At 40.0% G+C, this 24157-nt stretch overlaps 1 protein-coding gene across 3 annotated transcripts in view; it reads right to left on the reverse strand.

The window, feature by feature from the left end:
• Positions 1-24157, reverse strand: part of pps (protein partner of snf) — a 593176-nt gene that overhangs the window by 47187 nt on the left and 521832 nt on the right. For all 3 annotated transcript variants that reach the window (XM_070095224.1, XM_070095226.1, XM_070095225.1), the window contains one exon: positions 8868-8949. In XM_070095224.1, the coding sequence (XP_069951325.1) occupies positions 8868-8949 (82 nt within the window). The remainder of the gene's footprint in view (positions 1-8867; positions 8950-24157) is intronic.

Consider the following 24157-nt stretch of genomic DNA (forward strand, 5'->3'; position numbering starts at 1 on the left):
GGGCACGACCTACTTCCACACTGAACAAATGTGACACCACCTACGTCTGCTGCACCTCTCCTGTCGACAGTATATAAGCTACTTCTCTGCACATATGCTGTATTCTATTCAAGACTGATGGACTGACCACATCGACTCAAGGTTGAGGGACTGATTACCTCTTTCTCCTCCTGTTCTTCACGATTCTCCGTTACATGCACTGATGAAGCCACTGTGTGGCAAAACGTTTCCTCAATAAAGATACCCAAGAGTTGCACATGTGTCTAATTTATCTTTGTGTCAGATTCTTTATCTTTAAACCCCCACACCTCTTGCCAACGCCCGAGCATTCACTTCTCTTACAATCCCATCTATAAATATATTGAACAACTCATGGTGACATCAAACATACTTGTCTAAGGCCGACTTTTACTGGGAAATAATCTCCCTCTCTCCTACCTACTCTAACCTGAGTCTCACTATCCTCATAAAAACACTTCACTGCTTTCAGTAACCTATGTCCTATTCCATACATTTGCAACATCTGCCACACTGCCCCTCTATCCACCTTGTCATATGCCTTTTCCAAATCCATAAATGCCACAAAAACCTCTTTAACCCTTATCTAAATACTGTTCATCTATATGTTTCACTGTAAACACTTGATCTACACACCCCCTAACTTTCCTAAAGCCTCCTTGTTCATCTGCTATCCTACTCTCCATCTTACTTTAAATTGTTTCAATAATAACTCTGCCATACACTTTACCAGGTATACTCAACAGACTTATTCCCCTATAATTTTTGCACTCTCTTTTGTCCCTTTTACCCTTATACAAAGGAACTATGCATGCTCTGCCAATCCCTGGGTATCTTACTCTCTTCCATACATTTATTAAATAATAGCACCAACGACTCCAAAACTATATCCCCACTTTCTTTTAACAATTTCATCTTTATCCCAACAATCCCAGCTGCCTTACCCCCTTTCATTCTAACCACTGCCTCACGAACTTCCCCTCTCAGGAACGGATTAATATCGCTGATTGAGGGTCCACTGTATATGGAGAGTAAAAGAAAGGTGAAGAGAGTGGTGAGAGAATGCAAAAGGAGAGGAGATAGAGTGGGAGAGGCACTGTCAAGGAATTTTAATGAAAATAAGAAAAAAATTTGGAGTTAAACAAGTTAAGAAAGCCTAGAAAACGAATGGATTTGTCAGTTAAAAACAAAGTACGGGAGTAGTAGATGGGGAGATGGAGGTTTTGGGTGGATGGCGAGAATATTTTGAGGAACTTTTAAATGTCGATGAAGAAAGGGAAGCGGTAATTTCATGCACTGGCCAGAGAGGTATACCATCTTTTAGGAGTGAAGAAGAACAGGATGTGAGTGTGGGGGACGTGCATGAGGCATTATGTAGAATGAAAGGGGGTAAAGCAGCTGGAACTGATGGGATCATGACAAAAATGTTAAAAGCAGGGGGGATATAGTGTTGGAGTGGTTGGTCTTTTTGTTTAATAAATGTATGAAAGAGGGGAAGGTACCTAGGGATTGGCAGAGAGCATGTATAGTCCCTTTATATAAAGGGAAGAGGGACAAAAGAGATTGTAAAAATTATAGAGGAATAAGTTTACTGAGTATACCAGGAAAAGTGTACGGTAGAGTTATAATTGAAAGAATTAGAGGTAAGACAGAATGTAGAATTGCGGATGAGCAAGGAGATTTCAGAGTGGGTAGGGGATGTGTAGATCAAGTGTTTACATTGAAGCATATATGTGAGCAGTATTTAGATAAAGGTAGGGAAGTTTTTATTGCATTTATGGATTTAGAAAAGGCATATGATAGAGTGGATAGGGGAATAATGTGGCAGATGTTGCAAGTACAGTGGACCCCCGGTTCACGATGCTATCGGTATCCGATAAATCCGGTAACCGATGCATTATATCGCAGAAAATTTGCCTCGCTTCCCGATACAAAACCCGGTATGCGATATGGTTCGTACGAGACGTGTCCATGTGTGGCCTGAACTGCCCCGTGTGTGCCAGTGTTTACAAGCCAGCCAGTGTGCGCGCATCTAAGGATACATTCGGTACATTCCATATTATCCATATTACCACTGTTTGTGGTGCCTGTTTTTGCAAAATAAGTCACCATGGGCCCCAAGAAAACTCCCAGTGCCAACCCTTCGAGACCAAGGGTGCTAATGACTGTTGAAATGAAGAAAGAGATACTTGCAAAGTACGAAAGTGGAGTGCGTGTGTCGGAGCTGGTCAGGTTGTATAGTAAACCCCAATCAACCATCTCTACTATAGTGAGCACGAAAACGGCAATCAAGGAAGCTGTTCTTGCAAAAGGTGCAACTGTGATTACGAAACAGCGACCGCAAGTGTTACAAAATGTTGAGAGACTGTTATTGGTGTGGATAAATGAAAAACAGATAGCTGGAGATAGCATCTCTCAAGCAATCATTTGTGAAAAGGCTAGGCAGTTGCATGACGATTTGGTAAAAAAATTGCCTGCAACTAGTGGTGACTGAGTGAATTTAAGGCCAGCAAAGGTTGGTTTGAAAGATTTAAGAATCGTAGTGGTATACATAGTGTGATTAGGCATGGTGAGGCTGCCAGTTATGTTGTGCGACAGAAGTCCAGTGACTCTCAACCTGGTCCTGGTGGCATTAAAAGAAGAAGGGAAGTAACCCCGGAAAAGGACTTGCTACCTCAAGTCCTAATGGAGGGGGATTCCCCTTCTAAATGCTAACACCATCCACACTCTCCCCTCCTCCCATCCCATCAATCTTCACCAGATCTTCATTAAAGGTAAGTGTCAATTATTCTTTCATTATTTATTGTTATTGTAATTACTATTCTATTGCATTAAACTTAATATTTCATGTGGAAAAAGTGTTTTTTTCACACTTTTGGGTGTCTTGTATGGATTAATTTGATTTCCATTATTTCTTATGGGGAAAATTGATTCGCTTTCCGATATTTTTGGTTTACGATGAGCTCTCAGGAACGGATTAGTATCGCGAACCGGGGGTCCGTTGTATATGCAATAGGTGGTAAGTTACTAAATGCTGTAAAGAGTTTTTATGAGGATAGTGAGGCTCAGGTTAGGGTGTGTAGAAGAGAGGGAGACTACTTCCCAGTAAAAGTAGGTCTTAGACAGGGATGTATAATGTCACCATGGTTGTTTAATATATTTATAGATGGGGTTGTAAAAGAAGTAAATACTAGGGTGTTCAGGAGAGGGGTGGGATTATATTATGGGGAATTAAATACAAAATGGGAATTGACACAGCTGCTTTTTGCTGATGATACTGTGCTTATGGGAGATTCTAAAGAAAAATTGCAAAGGTTAGTGGATGAGTTTGGGAGTGTGTGTAAAGGTAGAAAGTTGAAAGTGAACATAGAAAAGAGTAAGGTGATGAGGGTATCAAATGATTTAGATAAAGAAAAATTGGATATTAAATTGGGGAGAAGGAGCATGGAAGAAGTGAATGTTTTCAGATACTTGGGAGTTGACGTGTCGGCGGATGGATTTATGAAGGATGAGGTTAATCATAGAATTGATGAGGGAAAAAAGGCGAGTGGTGCATTGAGGTATATGTATAGACAAAAAACGTTATCTATGGAGGCAAAGAAGGGAATGTATGAAAGTGTAGTGGTATCAACACTCTTATATGGGTGTGAAGCTTGGGTTGTGAATGCAGCAGCGAGGAGGCGGCTGGAGGCAGTGGAGATGTCGTGTCTAGAGGCAATGTGTGGTGTAAATATTATGCAGAAAATTCGGAGTGTGGAAATTAGAAGGTGTGGAGTTAATAAAAGTATTAGTCAGAGGGCTGAAGAGGGGTTGTTGAGGTGGTTTGGTCATTTAGAAAGAATGGATCGAAGTAGAATGACATGGAGAGCGTATAAATCTGTAGGGGAAGGAAGGCGGGTTAGGGGTCGTCCTCGAAAAGGTTGGAAGGAAGGGGTAAGGGAGGTTTTGTGGGCAAGGGGCTTGGACTTCCAGCAGGCGTGCATGAGCGTGTTCGATAGGAGTGGAGACAAATGGTATTTGGGACCTGACGATCTGTTGGAGTGTGAGCAGGGTAATATTTAGTGAAGGGATTCAGGGAAACCGGTTATTTTAATAGCTGGAAATGAGTCCTGGAAATGAAAAGTACAATGCCGGCACTCTAAAGGAGGAGTTCGGGATATTAGCAGTTTGGAGGGATATGTTGTGTATCTTTATACGTATATGCTTCTAAACTGTTGTGTTCTGAGCACCTCTGCAAAAACAGTGATTATGTGTGAGTGAGGTGAAGTGTTGAATGATGATGAAAGTATTTTCTTTCTTTTTGGGTCACCCTGCCTCGGTGGGAGACGGCCAACTTGTTAAAAAAAAAAAAAAAAAATAATTAATCCATTCCACACAAAAATATTCACACAAAATAATTATTTTTTAACAATTACATCAGTATTACATACCTTTATTGAAGACTAATGCTGGCTTCTGGAATGCCTGCTACACTTTCTGTGTGCCTGCTACACTTCCTGCATGCCTGCTACATTCCTTCCATGCCTGTTACCCTCCCTGCATGCCTGCTATACTCCTTGCATGTCTGTTACACTCCATGCATGCCTGTTACACTCCTTGCATGCCTGTTACACTCCTTGCATGCCTGTTACACTCCTGGCATGCCTGCTACACTTCCTGCATGTTTGCTACACTCCCTGCATGTCTGCTACACTCCCTACATGTCTGCTACACTCCCTGCATGCCTGTTACACTCCTTGCCTTCCTGTTACACTCCTTGCATGCCTGCTACACTCCCTGCATGCCTGCTACACTCCCTGCATGTCTGCTATACTCCCTGCATGCCTGTTACACTCCTTGCCTGCCTGTTACACTCCTTTCATGTCTGCTACACTCCCTGGATGCCTGTTACACTCCTTGCATGCCTGCTACACTCCCTGCATGCCTGTTACACTTCCTGCATGCCTGTTACACTTCCTGTATGTCTGCTACACTCCCTGCATGCCTGTTACACTTCCTGTATGTCTGCTACACTCCCTGCATGCCTGCTACACATCCTGCATGCCTGTTACACTTCCTGTATGTCTGCTACACTCCCTGCATGCCTGCTACACTTCACACTTAAATTCAATGGTGTTTCTCACTTTCTTTACCACAGGAACTTTACTAGGAACTTTCTTTGGAGCCACAGTTACTTATTTCGCAGTTGCACTGCAAATAAACCCACAATAAACAATGGAAAACAAGCAAAATGTTTCGATGTATGAGCAGAAGCTTCCTCACACACCAAGAAAGATAGCCAAACTGACGCACAAGCGGCCCCAGCCGGCGGATGGACGTGTCCGAAACGGCCGATCACTGGGAGCCGAAAAACCGGCCGATCACCGAGTTGGCTGATAACAGTAACAGCCGATAACCGAGGGTCCACTGTACATTTATTAACCCCTTGACTGTCCAAACGTAGAGCTACGTTCACTCGCTGAAAGCCCCAAATAATTTGAAAAAAAAAATTAAATGAAGAGGACATTTTTTTACATAAAGTAATGTAAAAACAAAGTTCTAGAGTCGGTACTTATAGAAATACAAGGCCCAAAGTCGGCACTTGTCGCTCACCTGACGGCAACGTGAAGCGCTGCCACTTGGAGATGCGTTGCCGATATACCTTTCTTTATCATTTTTTTTTTTTTAATTTGTATAATTTTTATGTTCTAATAATGACAATTTGTAGTAGTTCTTGTGATTTAATAGTTAATCTTTGTTCTGACACTGATATTAATTACTGAAATAGTACTCAAATAGTCACAAACACAGTGACAGGTGAACATTTTCACCTACCTTAGTCACATACTTTTGTCTAGAAATATATACATAGTACGTATTTAAAGGTCCCAGCAATGTTTTGGATACATGGGAGTGTATAATAATAATAAAAATAATAATAATAATATAATAAGTTCCCTTGAAGCATGATGTAATAGTGTGTCACTCCTTTTATCTTATCTTATCCTCCACTGCTGACAATGGTGACATTTGATGAGCTCGTCTTATCTTATTACCCCACTAATGACAGTGGTGACATTTGATGAGCATTGTCTTGTCTTATCTTATCACTCCACTAATGACAGTGGTGGTTTTTAATAAGCCTCTGCTTTATTTGTTTTCACTGTTACACATAAACATGTCTCTGTCTATCTATCTGTCTGTCTAGCTCTCTGTCCATCTGTCTGTCTGGCTCTTTGTCTATCTGTCTAGCTCTCTACCTGTCTGTCTAGCTCTCTCTCTGTCTAGTTCTGTTTAACTGTCTGTCTGTGTGTCTTTCTTTCTGTCTGCTTGTCTCTTTTGTCTCTGAGAGTTGCTCATGAACCAACTGGTATTACACATGATCACTATCAACAAGCACAGTATAGCACTTTGTCTGGACTTTTTGGGTTATCCTTGGTAACTTACACTATGTATAATTGTATTTAAGTATGTGTTCCTGTGAGATAGAGACAAAGAGATAGACAGAGATAGATACAGACAGACAGACAGATAAAAACAAAGCCAATCAGCCAGCCAGCTGGCCACCCAGCCACCGGCCACCCAGCTCCTGGCTAGCCAGCTGGCCAGCCAGCCTGCCGAAATTACAGTTCAAGAATTGAAACTTTATTTAGGGCATAGGTTATAAGACATTCTGGCAGGATGACACTTTCCTCTTAAAAGGGGAGTGTTAATACATGACATCGGTGAATCCTTGGTGTTTGCTGTGCTGTTTACTCTAGCTGGGGCTCAATTGAACTGGTGCTCCCACAAGGTACTAAGTGGTCCCAGAGTTGTTTAATACTGTGCACATTGAGGGTTAAGACCCATTCTATGCTGACCAAGCATCTTAGGCCAATCATGCCAAATCTGGAGGCAGGAAAAATAAAACATAGATCTACCTGGAGTTTACCTGGAGAGAGTTCCGGGGGTCAACGCCCCCGCGGCCCGGTCTGTGACCAGGCCTCCTACAGGCCTCCTAACCTACATTTGGAGTGCTAGCGGTATGAACATAGATCTATGTTTGGATAGTTGAGGGGTTAAACAAAAATACCGACCACTACAACACTATGTCCCCCCCATGCTTTTAACATTTCTGTCATGATCCTGTCAGTACCCGCTGCTGTACCCCCTTTCATTCTACGTAATGCCTCACGCAACTCTCACCCCCACACTCACATCCCGATCTTCTTCACTCCCCTGGCCAGAGCATGAAATTACTGTCTCCCTCTCTTCATCAACATTTAGCATTACCTCAAAATATTCCCACCATCTTTCCAATACCTCCAACTCCCCATCTACTAACTCCCCTATTCTGTTTTTAACTATCAAATCCATTCGTTCACTAGGTTTTCTTAACCTATTTATCTCACTCCAAAATTTTTTCTTATTCTCATCAAAATTTGTTGACAGTGCCTCACCTACTCTATCATTTGCTCTCCTTTTACCTCCCCTCTCACTACTCTTGTCAGCTCTTTTTTACTCTCCCTATACTCCACCCTTCTTATATCACTACTGCTCTGTAAAAACCTCTCATGAGCAACCTTTTTCTCTTTTATCTCATCATTCCACAAATCACTCCTCTTTCCTCCAGCACTCACCCTCCTATAGCCACAAACTTCTGCCCTTACACAACCTATGCTTTCATTAGCCCACCTTTCTCCCAATAGTTGCTTATATCTAACCCCAACTTCCTCCTCCCTTAGTTTATAAACTTACTTGCTGTTGCCATTTTTCTTTTGCTCCATCTACCTCTTACTCTAACTGTAGAGACAACTAAACAGTGATCCAATATACCTGTTTCCCCTCTGTAAACATGCACATCCTTAAGTCTACCCATCAACCTTTAATCCACCAATACATAATTACGTACTATATCATATCTTGTGTACTTATCCTCTTTTTCTTAAGATATGTATTTCTTATTACCAAACCTCTTATTATACATAGTTCAGTTAAAGGCACCCTATTTTCTTTTTTCCATGACACCCCAAACTTACTACTCCCTCTACAACAGTTTTACCCACTTGAGCATTTAGGTTCCCCACCACAAGTACCCTCTTACTTTGTTCAAAACTCCCCATGCACTCACTCAACATCTCCCAAAATCTCTCTCTCTCCTCTACACTTCTCTCTTTTCTAGGTGCATAAACACTTACTATAACTCACTGTTCACATCCCACCCTTATTTTACTCCGCATTATCCTTGAACTTATACATTTATATTCCCTCATTTTCAGCCATAACTAATCACTCAACATTATTGCTACTCCTTCCTTAGCTCTAACTCTATTAGAAACACGTGACCGAATCCCATTTATTTCTCCCCAATGAAACTCTCCTACCCTCTTCAGCTTTGTTTCACTAAGAGCCTTAAAATCCACCTTCTTTTCATTCATAAAATCCACAATTGCCTCTTTCTTATCATCCACACTACATCCAAGCAAATTCAAACATCCAAACTTAAAGAGTATTTTCTTTTTATTTTTAGTAAGCTGTATGGGAAAAGGGGGTTATTAACCCATTGCTCCCAGCAATTAGTATTATCATTATTATTATTATTATTAATTTGTCACCCTGCCTTGGTGGAAAATGACCGATGTTAAAAAACTGTTATCTTTGTAAATGGGAACATTCAAGAACCTATGCTTGTTAAAGTAAATGTAATCTCAAGTGTGTACCTACATTTTTAATGCATTTCTGCTAATTATTATATGTACAGTCAATAAAAAGTTTAAGTTTAGATCTTAAATTTGCACTGCAATAATTATTTAATTGACATGCTAAACACTACTATAATCCCTCTGAGAAACACACACAAACATGAGTGTTACTTTTTTTAAGTAACTTACTTGTGGAATGGGTTGATGAGATGCAAGAGGTACAACATAAAAGTCCTTTACTGACTTCTCACAGTTTCCAATAACAGCATACCTGAAAAAATTACTGACATATAGGTCTACTAAATGCAGAAAACATGTATATTTTATAAATCAATGAGTGTTTGCCACCAAAGCAGGATGACCCAAAGAAAATGCATTCACCATTACACTTATTCTAACTATCTTTCATTAAGGGCTTTATATAAAAAACTTTGAAGTCCAGTGTTGACAGTGATAGCCCCTGACCCTTTCCCATTTTTTTTAAAAGTACAATGTTGAAAAACTTGGTAAACTTTTAGCCACCATGTTGTTAAGAGTGTAGCACACTCTATGGCACATTTACTGAAAAATAAGCTCCCTGGTAAGTGGCTGCCTGGGCCTTTGTTACAAATGAACACAACTGTAATCTCAGAAGTCACATTTCTTGACCAAATAAACTATGCACGATTGGGGTAACTAGTGACATGGTCCTCAGAGAAATAGAGAAATTAAAACCTAACAAATCCCCAGGCCCTGATGAACTGTTTGCAAGAGTTTTTAATGACTGTAAAGAGGAACTTAGCATACCCTTGGTTAATCTTTTCAATATATCACTACAAACTGGTGTAATACCAGACAAGTGGAAAATGGTAAATGTAATACCTATTTACAAAGCAGGTGACAAGTCCTTAGCTTCTAACTATAGACCAATAAGCCTTACCTCCATAGTTGGTAAATTTATGGAATCAATAATTGCCGAAGCAATTCTTAGCCATCTTGAACGGCATAAATTGATTAATGAATCTCAGCACGATTTTATAAAGGGGCATTCCTGTCTTAGGAATTTACTAACTTTCTTCACTAAGGTATTTGAGGAGGTAGATCATGGTATTGAATATGATATTGTGTATATCGACTTCAGTAAGGCCTTCGATAGAGTTTCACATCAGAGGCTGTTGAGAAAACTTAAGGTACACAGAATATGAGGAGAAATTTTTTCCTGGGTAGAGGCATGGTTGACAAATAGGCAGCAGAGAGTTTGCATAAATGGTGAGAAATCAGAATGGAGGCACATCACAAGTAGTCTTCCACAGGGATCAGTGTTGGGCCCATTGTTGTTCACAATCTACATAAATGACATAGATGAGGGAATAAATAGCAACATAAACAAATTTACTGATGACACCAAAATAGGCTGTCCAATTCATTCTAATGAGGACATTAAAGCACTCCAGGATGATTTGAATAGACTGATGCAGTGGTCGGAGAAGTGGCAGATGAAGTTTAATATAGACAAATGCAAAGTTCTAAATGTTGGACAGGAAAACAACCATGCCACATATAAACTAAATAGTGTAGATCTTAATACATGTATTACGGATTGCAAAAAGGGTTTAGAAGTTCTGGTTAACAGTAATCTGAAACCAAGACAACAGTGCATAAGTGTTCACAATAAAGTCAACAAAATCCTTGGCTTCATTTAGATTATGCTGCACAGTTTTGGTCACCGTATTACAGAATTTATTTATTTATTTATTTATTTATTCATTAATTTGAACATGATACAGTGAAGTACAAAGGAATACAGTTATTACAGTGCAACATGCCAAAGCCCCTTGTATGCAGAGCATTATGGGCAGGCTTAAAATTAACTTAAGATTAACTAAGCAATGATATATTCAGTGGTAAAAACATTATTGTAAACAGATAACAATTTATCACAAATGAGTATTACAAAGACAGGTCATATGGTCATTTACTGTGTTGCTGAGCATTCAGTAGAATGGAGTATTCTGTTAGGTAATGTAATTAAAAAATAAAGTTTGATTGGGTCACAGGTTAGGCATTTATGAGATACAATAATGAGAAACATTTATGAGATACAATTACAGTGGACCCCGGTTAACGATATTTTTTCACTCCAGAATTATGTTCAGGTGCCAGTACTGACCGAATTTGTTCCCATAAGGAATATTGTGAAGTAGATTAGTCCATTTTAGATCCCCAAACATACACACACAAACGCACTTACATAAATAAACTTACATAATTGGTCGCATTCGGAGGTGATCGTTATGCGGGGGTCCACTGTATTAAGTATTTATTTAGTTGTGGGTGAGTAAGTGATTTTTGAGAAGAGACTTGAATTTATAAACAGACAGTGTTTCTTTTATATTCACAGGTAATGAATTCCAGATTTTAGGGCCTTTTATGTGCACTGAGTTTTTGCATAGCGCGAGATGAACTCGAGGAACATCAAAAAGTGATCTGTGCCTTGTCTTATGGTCATGTATTCTGTTGAGGTTGGTAAGGAAACGTTTGAGGGGAGGGTTTAAATCAGAGTTAAGTGTTCTATGAATATAGTAGGTGCAGTAATAAGTATGGATGTTTTGTATGGTGAGTAGGTTTCGAGTTTTGAATATTGGTGGAGTGTGCTGCCTGTAGTGGGAATTTATCATCATTCTGACTGCAGCCTTTTGTTGGGTAATTAATGGTCTGAGATGGTTTATTGTTGTTGAGCCCCATGCACAAATTCCATAGGTGAGATAGTGGTAAATAAGTGAGTGATATAGGGCCAAGAGGGCTGACTGTAGAACATAGTACCGTATCTTCGATAGTATGCCTACGGTCTTGGAAATTTTTTTGGAAATTTGTTGTATATGTGTTTGAAATTTGAGTCTATTATCAAGGTGGATTTCTAAGAATTTTCCTTCTGTGAGTTTTGTGATAGGTGATCCATTTTATCATTATGTTAAGAGGGATGTCTGTAGCTCTGTTACCAAACTGAATGAAGTAGGTTTTGTCAATGTTTAGAGTAAGTTTGTTAGTACTCATCCAGGTAGATATTTTCTGTAATTCAGTATTTACAGTATTGGCTAGCGTGACTGGGCTCGGGTGAGAGAAGACGTATGTAGTGTCATCTGCAAATGGTGTGGGTTTGAGTAGTTGCGATGCATTTGGTAGGTCATTTATGTATATGAGAAAGAGAAGAGGGCCTAGGACACTTCCCTGTGGGACACCAACTGTAATTGGCTGTGCTGAAGAGTTTGCCCCATTTGTGTACGGATAAAAATGCACTGGAAAACGTACAAAGGAGGATGACAAAGTTGATCACATGTATCAGAAATCTTTCCTATGAAGATAGACTGAGGGCCCTGAATCTGCACTCTCTAGAAAGGCATAGAATTAGGGGGAATAAGAATGAGGTGTATAAATGGAAAACAGGGATTAATAAAGGGGATGTAAATAGCATGCTAAAAATATCTAGCATAGACAGGACTTGCAGCAATGGTTTTAAATTGGAAAATTTCAGGTTCAGGAAGGATATAGGAAAGCACTGGTTTGGTAATAGAGTTGTGGATGAGCGGAACAAACTCCCAAGTACCGTCATAAAAATAGGTTAGATAAATACATATGTGGGTTTGGGTGAGTGTGAGTTGGACCTGACTAGCTTGTACTAGTAGGTTAGATGCCATTCTCCTTCCTTAACCCTTTGAGGGTCGACAGGCCCTCTCCGAAACTCGTTCTCAGGGTCGGCCAAATTTAAAAAAAAAAAAAATTATTTTCTCTTATGAAAAGATAGAGAATCTTTTCCCGATCATAAAGACACCAAAAGTTTGAAATTTTATAGAAAACTTACGGAATTATGCTCTCGCAAAGTTAGCGGTCTCGGCGATGTTTACGCATCGGCGATTTTGCCCACTTTGAGCCCCATTTTCGGCCAATTTCACTGTACTAGTCGACAAAAAACATGAATATTTCGCTAGAACTCCATTTTTTCTATCGAATGGATGCAAGAAACCACTCATTTATGAAATTCAACTATCCAGTACAGTGGTCAGAATTTAGCAATTTTGCCAATTTCACACAAATTTCAAAAGATGCCAATTTCGGAATAGGGTCCAGAATAAACAAGAAAGACATTCCTGGCACTAAAATGACATTTCCTCTAGTCATAAGTCATGTCTCAAGTCCCCTCTTATATTCTTTTGCTTTCCACTTTGAATTTTTATTTTCACAAAAAATATAAGATTTACTGTTATGCAGACTACTGCATTAGTGTAAAAAATGGTATAAATATTATTGGTGCACTTGTGAAAGAATATTAGACTCACCAGTTGACGTGTATTGCACGCTTGGCACGATTTGTTTACTTTTGAAGTTTGGTAAAAATCGAACATTTCTGCTACTTTGAGCTCAATTTCAAGGCACCTTTCTTTGTAAAACCAGTCAAAATCATCTCAATTTCTGTAATATGTCTTCCATTCTATAAAATGAGACCAAGAAAACTAGAATACAACAATAAATACCATACGAAAATACACTGCAAAGTCGCTGATTTATTAAAAAAAAATGGTCAAAGTTTTTTTTTTCTCATTATGCACTGTGTGCTGCAGGATTTTTTTTAGACTGTGCACACTGACCACATAGACCCATTCTTTCATATGAAGGCCTACCAGCTTTCTCCCACTAGATTTGAGGCCGCTAGAATTTATGAGTACTAGTACGTCAAAAACCCCTACGCGTAAAACGTACTAGTACGACGAAAACCCTCAAAGGGTTAAGTGAATGTGACCTGACCTGACTAGGTAAAGGCATTGGCTTAAGGTGGTGGGCCAGTAGGCCTGCTGCAATGTTCCTTTTTTCTTATATTCTTATAATGCATTAAAACAAATAGAAACTCACCATATCTACACTAGAAGAATAAATATCAAAGATAAATACATGTGATAAAGTAACAACCAGATATAGTAATAAAGTGGTGATGGAGAGGCATTGCCTAGAAAGTGTTTGATGACTGCTGGATCAGGCTCTGACCACAGCAAAAATATGAGGCCACAGATTTCATTATCTAGGACTCGACTAAATATCTAAATAGTGTCTACAACTTTTATTTATGAAATATAAGATGTTGTGTAGTAGTAAGTAATAAGTGGCAAATTCAGAAAGTGGACAAAACAGCAGGTGTTGGGGAGAGTGGAGATATGGAGCCTAAGTTACCATACTTTATGGGGTTCTGAGCTTAACTTACAAATACAGATGACAATATCTATACATTCCCACTAACAGGCAACACATTAAGGAATTGAATCCCTTATTAACCAAGATTTTGACCATGGAGGAACTAATTCTTTGCTGCAGTGCAACACCCATATACATGTACATGAGAGGCCAATGACATCACTTTGTGAAGGAGTGAGGAAAGACTCAGCCCCATGACATAAACTGTTACAACAGCATTGAAATCAGGATCAGCAGAGGATTGAGGGAGTATATGGGTGCCCATCACCTCCCTCAACTTTTTCAGCTAGGCTGACAATATATACAATATGCCGATGAGCTGGGACAGTCAGCAGACTTGTCACAGTGGCCATGGTGCAGTCTATAGCTGGGATTCCTCCAACACACAAACCCCTTATTTTTTTTACACATACTTTCTTTGTCCTTGGAGGCAAAGAGGGGAATGTATACACAAATAACCCGCACATAAAAGACAGAAGCTTACGACGACGTTTCGGTCCGACTTGGACCATTGACAAAGTCACACTCAATGGTCCAAGGTCAATGGTCCAAGTCGGACCGAAACGTCGTCGTAAGCTTCTGTCTTTTATGTGCGGGTTATTTGTGTATCGTTCCAGTCACGGTATTGTGCCTTTTTGTTATTTATTTAGGGGAATGTATGAGAGTATAGTTTTACCAACGCTCTTATATGGGTGTGAAGCATGGGTGATGAATGTTGCAGCGAGGAGAAGGCTGGAGATGTCATGTCTGAGAGCAATGTGTGGTGTGAATATAATGCAGAGAATTCGTAGTTTGGAAGTTAGGAGGAGGTGCGGGATTACCAAAACTGTTGTCCAGAGGGCTGAGGAAGGGTTGTTGAGGTGGTTCGGACATGTGGAGAGAATGGAGCGAAACAGAATAACTTCAAGAGTGTATCAGTCTGTAGTGGAAGGAAGGCGGGGTAGGGGTCGGCCTAGGAAAGGTTGGAGGGAGGGGGTAAAGGAGGTTTTGTGTGCGAGGGGCTTGGACTTCCAGCAGGCATGCATGAGCGTGTTTGATAGGAGTGAATGGAGACAAATGGTTTTTAATACTTGACGTGCTGTTGGGGTGTGAGCAAAGTAACATTTATGAAGGGGTTCAGGGAAACCGGCAGGCCGGACTTGAGTCCTGGAGATGGGAAGTACAGTGCCTGCACTCTGAAGGAGAGGTGTTAATGTTGCAGTTTAAAAACTGTAGTGTAAAGCACCCTTCTGGCAAGACAGTGATGGAGTGAATGATGGTGAACGTTTTTCTTTTTCGGGCCACCCTGCCTTGGTGGGAATCGGCCAGTGTGATAATAAATAAATAATACTTTCTTATTATTTATCATCAATCACCAGCACTTACAATTGTAGAATTACACCCTGAGTAGACATATCACCTTGAACTTTACACTGTTGTGACCCTCAAAATTAAAAGCCCATCAGTGTAGCAATTTTTCAAAACAAAACAAAATTGTCTTCTAAAAATGTAAAATTTTATGTAACACTTAAGGAATTATGCAGGTGCAAAATTGACTGGTCAAACTATGATGTCACCCTTATTGAGGCCTATTTTAGGCAAATTCCAGTGGTCAACAGGCCCAATTCTTGGTTATTTTGCTAGTATGCCTCTTGTTCTATCAAATGAGTGCAAGAAACTAGTCATTCAACTATCAAACTACCCTCTAAAGCACCCAGGTGTTAATTTGGTCAGTTTTACACACACACCACAAAAATAAAAAAAAAAGAATCGAAAATAAACACTGAAGGCATTCCAGACACTAAAACAACCTTTCCTCTGTTCATTAATCATCTCACCAGGCCTCTGATATGTAATACAGGTCCTCCATCACAAATCCGGCATCATTGGGACCTGTAGTGTGCCGGATTACTGAGTTTGCCGAATTACAGAGTGGTTAGGTTAGAATACACTTAATAAAATTAACCAACTCGACTTACACAGTTCATTGAACATCGGTAAAAATCGAACATCCATGCACATTCAGACTTCCCACTTTGACAATTTTCTTCTTATTATTTTTAGTAATTATTACAGGAAAAGGGGTTACTAGCCCATTGTTCCGGGCATTTTAGCTGACTTTTACAACACGCATGGCTTACGGAGGAAAGATTCTTATTCCACTTCCTCATGGATATAAAAGGAAAAGTAATTAGAACAAGAACTAAGATAAAATCAAAGAAAACTCAGATGAGTGTGTATAAATAAATGTGTAGTGTGACCTAAGTGTAAGTAGAAGTAGCAAGACGTACTCTTGCTTACCATTTGGAATTTTTATTCACACAAAATATAGAAGATTTACTGTTATGCAGATGACTGCACTATTGTAATAACTGTATAAATAATGTCAACCCATTTATGACTGCATATTTGGAATGGCCACTTGGACAGGTATTGTTTGCTCTTGAACATAATCAAAAATCAAACATTTCCTCTACTTTGAGCTCAATTTCAAGGTACTTTTCATCATGAAAGTAATCAAAATCACGTCTATTTCTGTAATATATCTTCCATTCTATCAAATGAGTCCAAAAAAATGAGAATACAACCATAAAAACCATACGAAAATATACTGCAAAGAGGCGGCTAATGGCTGAGAAGTGAACTCCTTTATTTATCGTCCGTCTTTTTTATTTTTGTTGTACGTTAAGAAGCATCTTTCCATCATACATTGCCCAAGTTTCAATGAGATAGCCCAACAAACAACCGAGAAAAAAAAATATTTACCAAAAATCATATATGGCAAGCCCAAGCCAGGTACTGGAAATAAGTCACTTTGTCTGACTTTTCTGGGTTATCCCAGGTTCTCTACACATACACTGCTATGTATGATAATCTATGTAACTGTATTTGTGTATACCTGAATAAACTTATTTACTTCTAGTCTGTCAACTGAGTACAAGAAACTGCCCATTCACTTATTTCAACTACCCAATAAAGTGGCCAGAAATTGGCAATTTGGCCAATTTCACACAAATTTCAACAGATGCCAATTTCAAAATAGGGTCCAGAATAAACAATGCAGATATTCCTGGCACTAAAATAACATTTTCTCTGTTCATTAGTCACTGCTACAAGCCCCTCTTATATTACTCTTGCTTTCCATTTGGAATTTTTATTTACAAAAAAATAGAAGATTTACTGTTATGCAGACTACTGCATTATTGTAATAATTGTATAAATAATGTCAAGCCATTCTTGACTACGTATTGGCCTGGCAGGCAGACAGGTATTGGACAGTGACGTCAGTTGTTTACTCTTGAGATTCGCTAAAGAATAGAACATTTTCGCTACTGTGAGCGCAAATTCAAGGAACTTTTCGTCATGCAAAATCATATCTATTTCTGTAATATATCTTTCATTCTATCAAATGTGACCGAAAAAATGAGAATATAACCATAACTACCATACAAAAATACGTATACCGCTAAGCGGCCGCTAATGCATGAGAAGTGAACTCCGCTATTTATGGTCTGATTTCTTTCATTTTTGGTGTACGTGAAGAAGTATCTTTCCATCATACATTGCCCAAGTTTGAATAAGATAACCCAACAAACAACTGAGAAAATAATATAATAATAATATCTTTATTTACTACACATACATGTACAAGGTATACAGGACTAGCTGACATCAATGACATACTACTGTATAGAAAGCCACTTGTTATGCAGAATATTTCAAGAAAATTAGGCCAGTGTCCCACACTGGGTGTGGGACACTGGGTGTTAGTCGGCTAACACCCAGGTACCCATTTACTGATGGGTAAACATGGACAACAGGTGTAAAGAAACACGCCTAATGTTTCTACCCTGGCTGGGAATCGAATATTTACCAAAAATCATACATGGCTAACCCAAGCCAGGTAGTAAAAATAAGCCATGTTGACTTTTTTTGGGTTATTCTAGGTTCTCTACACATATGATGCTATGTGTGATAATCTACAGAGAGAAAGTAACTTTTTTGTTTCAGGTTTATGGTGCAGTACGAGTGTATATGACAGCCCTGTGCTACACTCCGTTTTCTCTAATATAAGCCACCAAGACAGGGATAGGAGAATGGTATTTGTATACCATATCCTCTTCATACCTCCGTCGAACTGCTCGGTGTTGTGCCAAATATTATTCATAATGAGAGTATTTAACATGTTTTATGTTATTTATATTGTTTATTATGTCATATTAGATCAATTGTGATAGGCAAATAAGCTGTAGTGTTGATATTAGTGTAATAATAAATCATATTCTCCTGCTTCATGAGACTGAGCTCATGGCAACCGACAGTGGCTTCAAAGCCACCTTATCTTTAATGGATAATGTACTGTGTAGGTGCTTTACATAATGAGAAGCATTTCTTTTATTCATTGGAACCATGGCTAGGGCTAAAAGTAAGCAGGTTAAAACAATAAATGGAGAAAAAGAAATTGGAAAGACTTATGTAGCAAGTAGCACCACCAAACAGTACCAGCAGGTTGGTGTGGCGACCCTGGAAATTTGAAATTATGCTAGCCAAAATTAGTGCCGAATAACTGAAGGAACAGAATAACTGATTGCCGGATTTGAGATGGCGGACCTGTATTTGCTCTCCATTTTGAATCCACCATCACACAAAATAATGAAGTTGTAATCTATTTCTCAGCTAATAAAATATAACCAAGAATGACAGATCATGGTTTAGCCCCTCTCCCAGTAACTGAAGCAGACCTAGTATGAACCATAAAACAAATCAAGAGGGGCTAGGGGAACACCCTTCCTCAGGAAAATCACCAAAAAAAACAAATATTTCTGTCACTTTGAACATAACATAAGAAAGAAGGAACACTGTAGCAGGCCTATTGGCCTATACTAGGCAGGTCCAATTCTCCCACTGGCTTAAGCCAATGCCTTAACCCAGTCAGGTCAGGTCACATTCACTCATGGAAGGAGCACAGCATCAGACCTAGTAGCCCAAGCTAGTCAGGTCCAACTCACACCCACCCACACCCACTCATATATTTATCTAACCTCTTTATAAAGACACACAACATCTAAGCTACGATGACGGTACTAGGGAGTTTGTTCCACTCATCCATAACTCTATTAGTAAACCAGTGCTTTCCTATATAAGAACATAAGAAAGAAGGAACACTGCAACAGGCGTACTGACCCATGCATAGCAGGTCAATGACCTCCCTCCCCCCAGGATTAGCCAATGACCCACCCAGTCTGGTTATCTCCACTCAAGGATGGAGCACTGCACCAGACCCAGCAGCACAAGCTAGTCAGGTCCAACTCACACCCACCCACACCCACTCATGTATTTATCTAACCTATTTTTAAAACTACACAACATTTTAGCCTGAATAGCTGTACTCAGGAGTTTGTTCCATTCATCCACAACTTTATTACCAAACCAGTGCTTTCCTATATCCTTCCTGAATCTGAATTTTTCCAACTTGAAACCATTCCTGCGAGTCCTGTCTTGGCTGGAAATTTTCAGCACGCTATTTACATCCCCTTTATTTATTCCTGTTTCCCATTTATACACCTTGATCATATCCCCCCTAATTCTACGCCTTTCGAGAGAGTACAGATTCAGGGCCTTCAGTCTATCCTCATAGGGAAGATTTCTGATACATGGGATCATCTTTGTTATCCTCCTCTGTACGTTTTCCAGAGCATTTATATCCATTCTGTAATACGGTGACCAGAACTGAGCAGCATAGTCTAAATGAGGCCTAACCAAGGATATATAGAGTTGAAGAACAACCTGAGGACTTCTATTATTTATACTTCTAGATATGAAGCCAAGAATTCTGTTAGCTTTATTGCGAACACTAATGCACTGTTGTCTTGGTTTTAGATTACCGCTAACGAGAAGTCCTAAATCCTTTTCGCAATCAGTAGTATTAAGATCTACATTATTTAGTTTATATGTGGCATGGTTATTTAACTGTCCAACATTTAGAACTTTGCATTTGTCAATATTAAACTGCATCTGCCACTTCTCTGACCATTGCACCAGTCTATTCAAATCATCCTCGAGTGCTTCAGTGTCCTCATTAGAATGAATTGGACGGCCTATTTTGGTGTCATCAGCAAATTTGCTTATGTTGCTATTTATTCTCATATCTATGTCGTTTATGTAAACTGTGAACAACAACGGGCCCAACATTGTGGAACACTGCTTGTGACGTGCCCCCATTCTGATTTCTCCCCATTTATGCAAACTCTCTGCTGTCTATTTATCAGCCATGCCTTTACCCAGGAAAAAATTTCTCCTCTTATTGCGTGTGCCTTAAGTTTCCTCAATAGCCTCTGGTGTGGAATTCTATCGAAAGCCTTACTGAAGTCCATATACACAATATCATATTCATTACCATGATCTACCTCTTCAAACACCTTAGTGAAAAAAGTTAGTAAATTCGTTAGACAGGAACGTCCCTTTGTAAAACCATGTTGAGATTCATTAATCAATTTGTGCCTATCAAGATGGCTACGAATTGCTTCGGCAATTATTGATTCCATAAATTTTCCCACTATGGAGGTATGGCTGATTGGTCTACAGTTCGAAGCCAAGGACCTGTCACCTGCCTTGTAAATAGGTATTACATTTGCCATTTTCCACTTATCAGGCACTATGCCAGTTTGCAGTGATATGTTAAAAAAGAGTAGCCAAAGGTATGCTAAGGTCCTCTTTACATTTCTTTAAAACCCTTGCAAACAGTTCATCAGGGCCTGGGGATTCGTTAGGTTTTAGTTTCTTTATTTGTCTGAGGACCATGTCACTAGTTACTGCAATCGTACATAGTTTATTTTTATGTTCTACATAATCTATTATTTCAGGAATATCACAAGTATTTTCCTGGGTGAAAACTGAGAGGAAGTAGGTATTGAGAATTTCACACATTTTTTATTTTTTTTTTTTTTTTTTTATTATCACACTGGCCGATTCCCACCAAGGCAGGGTGGCCCGAAAAAGAAAAACTTTCACCATCATTCGCTCCATCACTGTCTTGCCAGAAGGGTGCTTTACACTACAGTTTTTAAACTGCAACATTAACACCCCTCCTTCAGAGTGCAGGCACTGTACTTCCCATCTCCAGGACTCAAGTCCGGCCTGCCGGTTTCCCTGAATCCCTTCATAAATGTTACTTTGCTCACACTCCAACAGCACGTCAAGTATTAAAAACCATTTGTCTCCATTCACTCCTATCAAACACGCTCACGCATGCCTGCTGGAAGTCCAAGCCCCTCAAACACAAAACCTCCTTTACCCCCTCCCTCCAACCCTTCCTAGGCCGACCCCTACCCCGCCTTCCTTCCACTACAGACTGATACACTCTTGAAGTCATTCTGTTTCGCTCCATTCTCTCTACATGTCCAAACCACCTCAACAACCCTTCCTCAGCCCTCTGGACAACAGTTTTGGTAATCCCGCACCTCCTCCTAACTTCCAAACTACGAATTCTCTGCATTATATTCACACCACACATTGCCCTCAGACATGACATCTCCACTGCCTCTAGCCTTCTCCTCGCTGCAACATTCATCACCCACGCTTCACACCCATATAAGAGCGTTGGTAAAACTATACTCTCATACATTCCCCTCTTTGCCTCCAAGGACAAAGTTCTTTGTCTCCACAGACTCCTAAGTGCACCACTCACTCTTTTTCCCTCATCAATTCTATGATTCACCTCATCTTTCATAGACCCATCCGCTGACACGTCCACTCCCAAATATCTGAATACGTTCACCTCCTCCATACTCTCTCCCTCCAATCTGATATTCAATCTTTCATCACCTAATCTTTTTGTTATCCTCATAACCTTACTCTTTCCTGTATTCACCTTTAATTTTCTTCTTTTGCACACCCTACCAAATTCATCCACCAATCTCTGCAGCTTCTCTTCAGAATCTCCCAAGAGCACAGTGTCATCAGCAAAGAGCAGCTGTGACAACTCCCACTTTGTGTGTGATTCTTTATCTTTTAACTCCACGCCTCTTGCCAAGACCCTCGCATTTACTTCTCTTACAACCCCATCTATAAATATATTAAACAACCACGGTGACATCACACATCCTTGTCTAAGGCCTACTTTTACTGGGAAAAAATTTCCCTCTTTCCTACATACTCTAACTTGAGCCTCACTATCCTCGTAAAAACTCTTCACTGCTTTCAGTAACCTACCTCCTACACCATACACTTGCAACATCTGCCACATTGCCCCCCTATCCACCCTGTCATATGCCTTTTCCAAATCCATAAATGCCACAAAGACCTCTTTAGCCTTATCTAAATACTGTTCACTTATATGTTTCACTGTAAACACCTGGTCCACACACCCCCTACCTTTCCTAAAGCCTCCTTGTTCATCTGCTATCCTATTCTCCGTCTTACTCTTAATTCTTTCAATTATAACTCTACCATACACTTTACCAGGTACACTCAACAGACTTATCCCCTATAATTTTTGCACTCTCTTTTATCCCCTTTGCCTTTATACAAAGGAACTATGCATGCTCTCTGCCAATCCCTAGGTACCTTACCCTCTTCCATACATTTATTAAATAATTGCACCAACCACTCCAAAACTATATCCCCACCTGCTTTTAACATTTCTATCTTTATCCCATCACACATATACAACTTAAAGACATTGCTGAGAGTCCTGTCTATGCTAGATATTTTTAGCATGCTATTTACATCCACTTTATTAATTCCTGTTTTCCATTTATACACCTCAATCATATCCCCCTAATTCTATGCCTTTCTAGAGAGTGCAGATTCAGGGCCCTCAGTCTATCCTCATAGCTAAAATTTCTGATACATGGGATCAACTTTGTCATCCTCCTCCATAAGTTTTCCTGTGCATTTATATCCACTCTTGTGATACGGTAACCAAAACTGTGCAGCATAATCTAAATGAGGCCTAACCAAAAATATATAGTTGAATAACAACCTGAGGATTTCTATTATTTACACTTCTTGCTATGAAGCCAAGGATTCTGTTAGCTTCATTGCGAACAATTATGCACTGTTGTCTTGGTTTCTGATTACTGCTAACCAGAACTCCTAAATCCTTTTTGCAATCAGTAATATTAAGATCTACATTATATAGTTTATATGTGGCATGGTTATTTTCCTGTCCAACATTTAGAACTTTGCATTTGTCTATACAGTGGACCCCCGCATAACGGACGCCTTGCATAGCGGACAATCCGCATAGCGGACGCTTTGTTCGCTAAAATTTTGCCCCGCATAGTGGACAAAAACCCGCTCAGCGGCCTTCGTCCGAGACGCGTCCAATGTGCGGCCTGAGCCACGCTCACATGTTCCGCGGGTGGCATTGTTTACCAGCCAGCCTCCGCGGTAACATCCAAGCATACAATCGGAACATTTTGTATTATTACAGTGTTTTTGGTGATTTTTTTCTGGAAAATAAGTGACCATGGGCCCCAAGAAAGCTTCTAGTGCCAACCCTACAGCAATAAGGGTGAGAATTACTATGGAGATGAAGAAAAAGATCATTGATAAGTATGAAAGTGGAGTGCGTGTCTCCAAGCTGGCCAGGTTGTATAATAAACCCCAATCAACCATTGCTACTATTGGTGGTACAGCTGCTGCTGCTGCTGTACCACCGTCAGCTGCTGCTGCACTGTCAGCTGCTGCTGCTGTACCACCGTCAGCTGCTGCTGCTGCTGTAGTACCGTCTGCTGCTGCTGTAGCATCGTCTGCTGCTGCTGTAGCATCGTCTGCTGCTGCTGTAGCATCGTCTGCTGCTGCTGCTGCTGTAGCATCGTCTGCTGCTGCTGTAACATCGTCAGTTGTTGCTGTAGCATCGTCTGCTGCTGCTGTAGCATCGTCTGTTGCTGCTGTAGCATCGTCTGTTGCTGCTGTACCACCGTCAGCTGCTGCTGCTGCTGTACCACCATTGTTGGTGTGGCTTATTGAGAATACCAAGAAACAATTAACCCCAGAGGGTTAGCTACCCAGGATAACCCAAGAAAGTCAGTGTCATCGAAGACTGTCTAACTTATTTCCATTGGAGTCCTTAATCTTGTCTCCCAGGATGCAACCCACACCAGTCGACTAACACCCAGGTGAACAGGGAAAATGCCTGGAACTAGTGCTCATATTGGTGAATTTAGAGCCAGCAAAGGTTGGTTTGAGAGATTTAAGAATCGTAGTGGCATACACAGTGTGATAAGGCCTGTTCTGGAAGAAAATACCAAACAGGACCTACAGTACTCAGGAGG

The sequence above is a fragment of the Cherax quadricarinatus genome, chromosome 49 (assembly GCF_038502225.1).
Source record: "Cherax quadricarinatus isolate ZL_2023a chromosome 49, ASM3850222v1, whole genome shotgun sequence".
Classification (NCBI taxonomy): Eukaryota; Metazoa; Arthropoda; class Malacostraca; order Decapoda; family Parastacidae; genus Cherax; species Cherax quadricarinatus.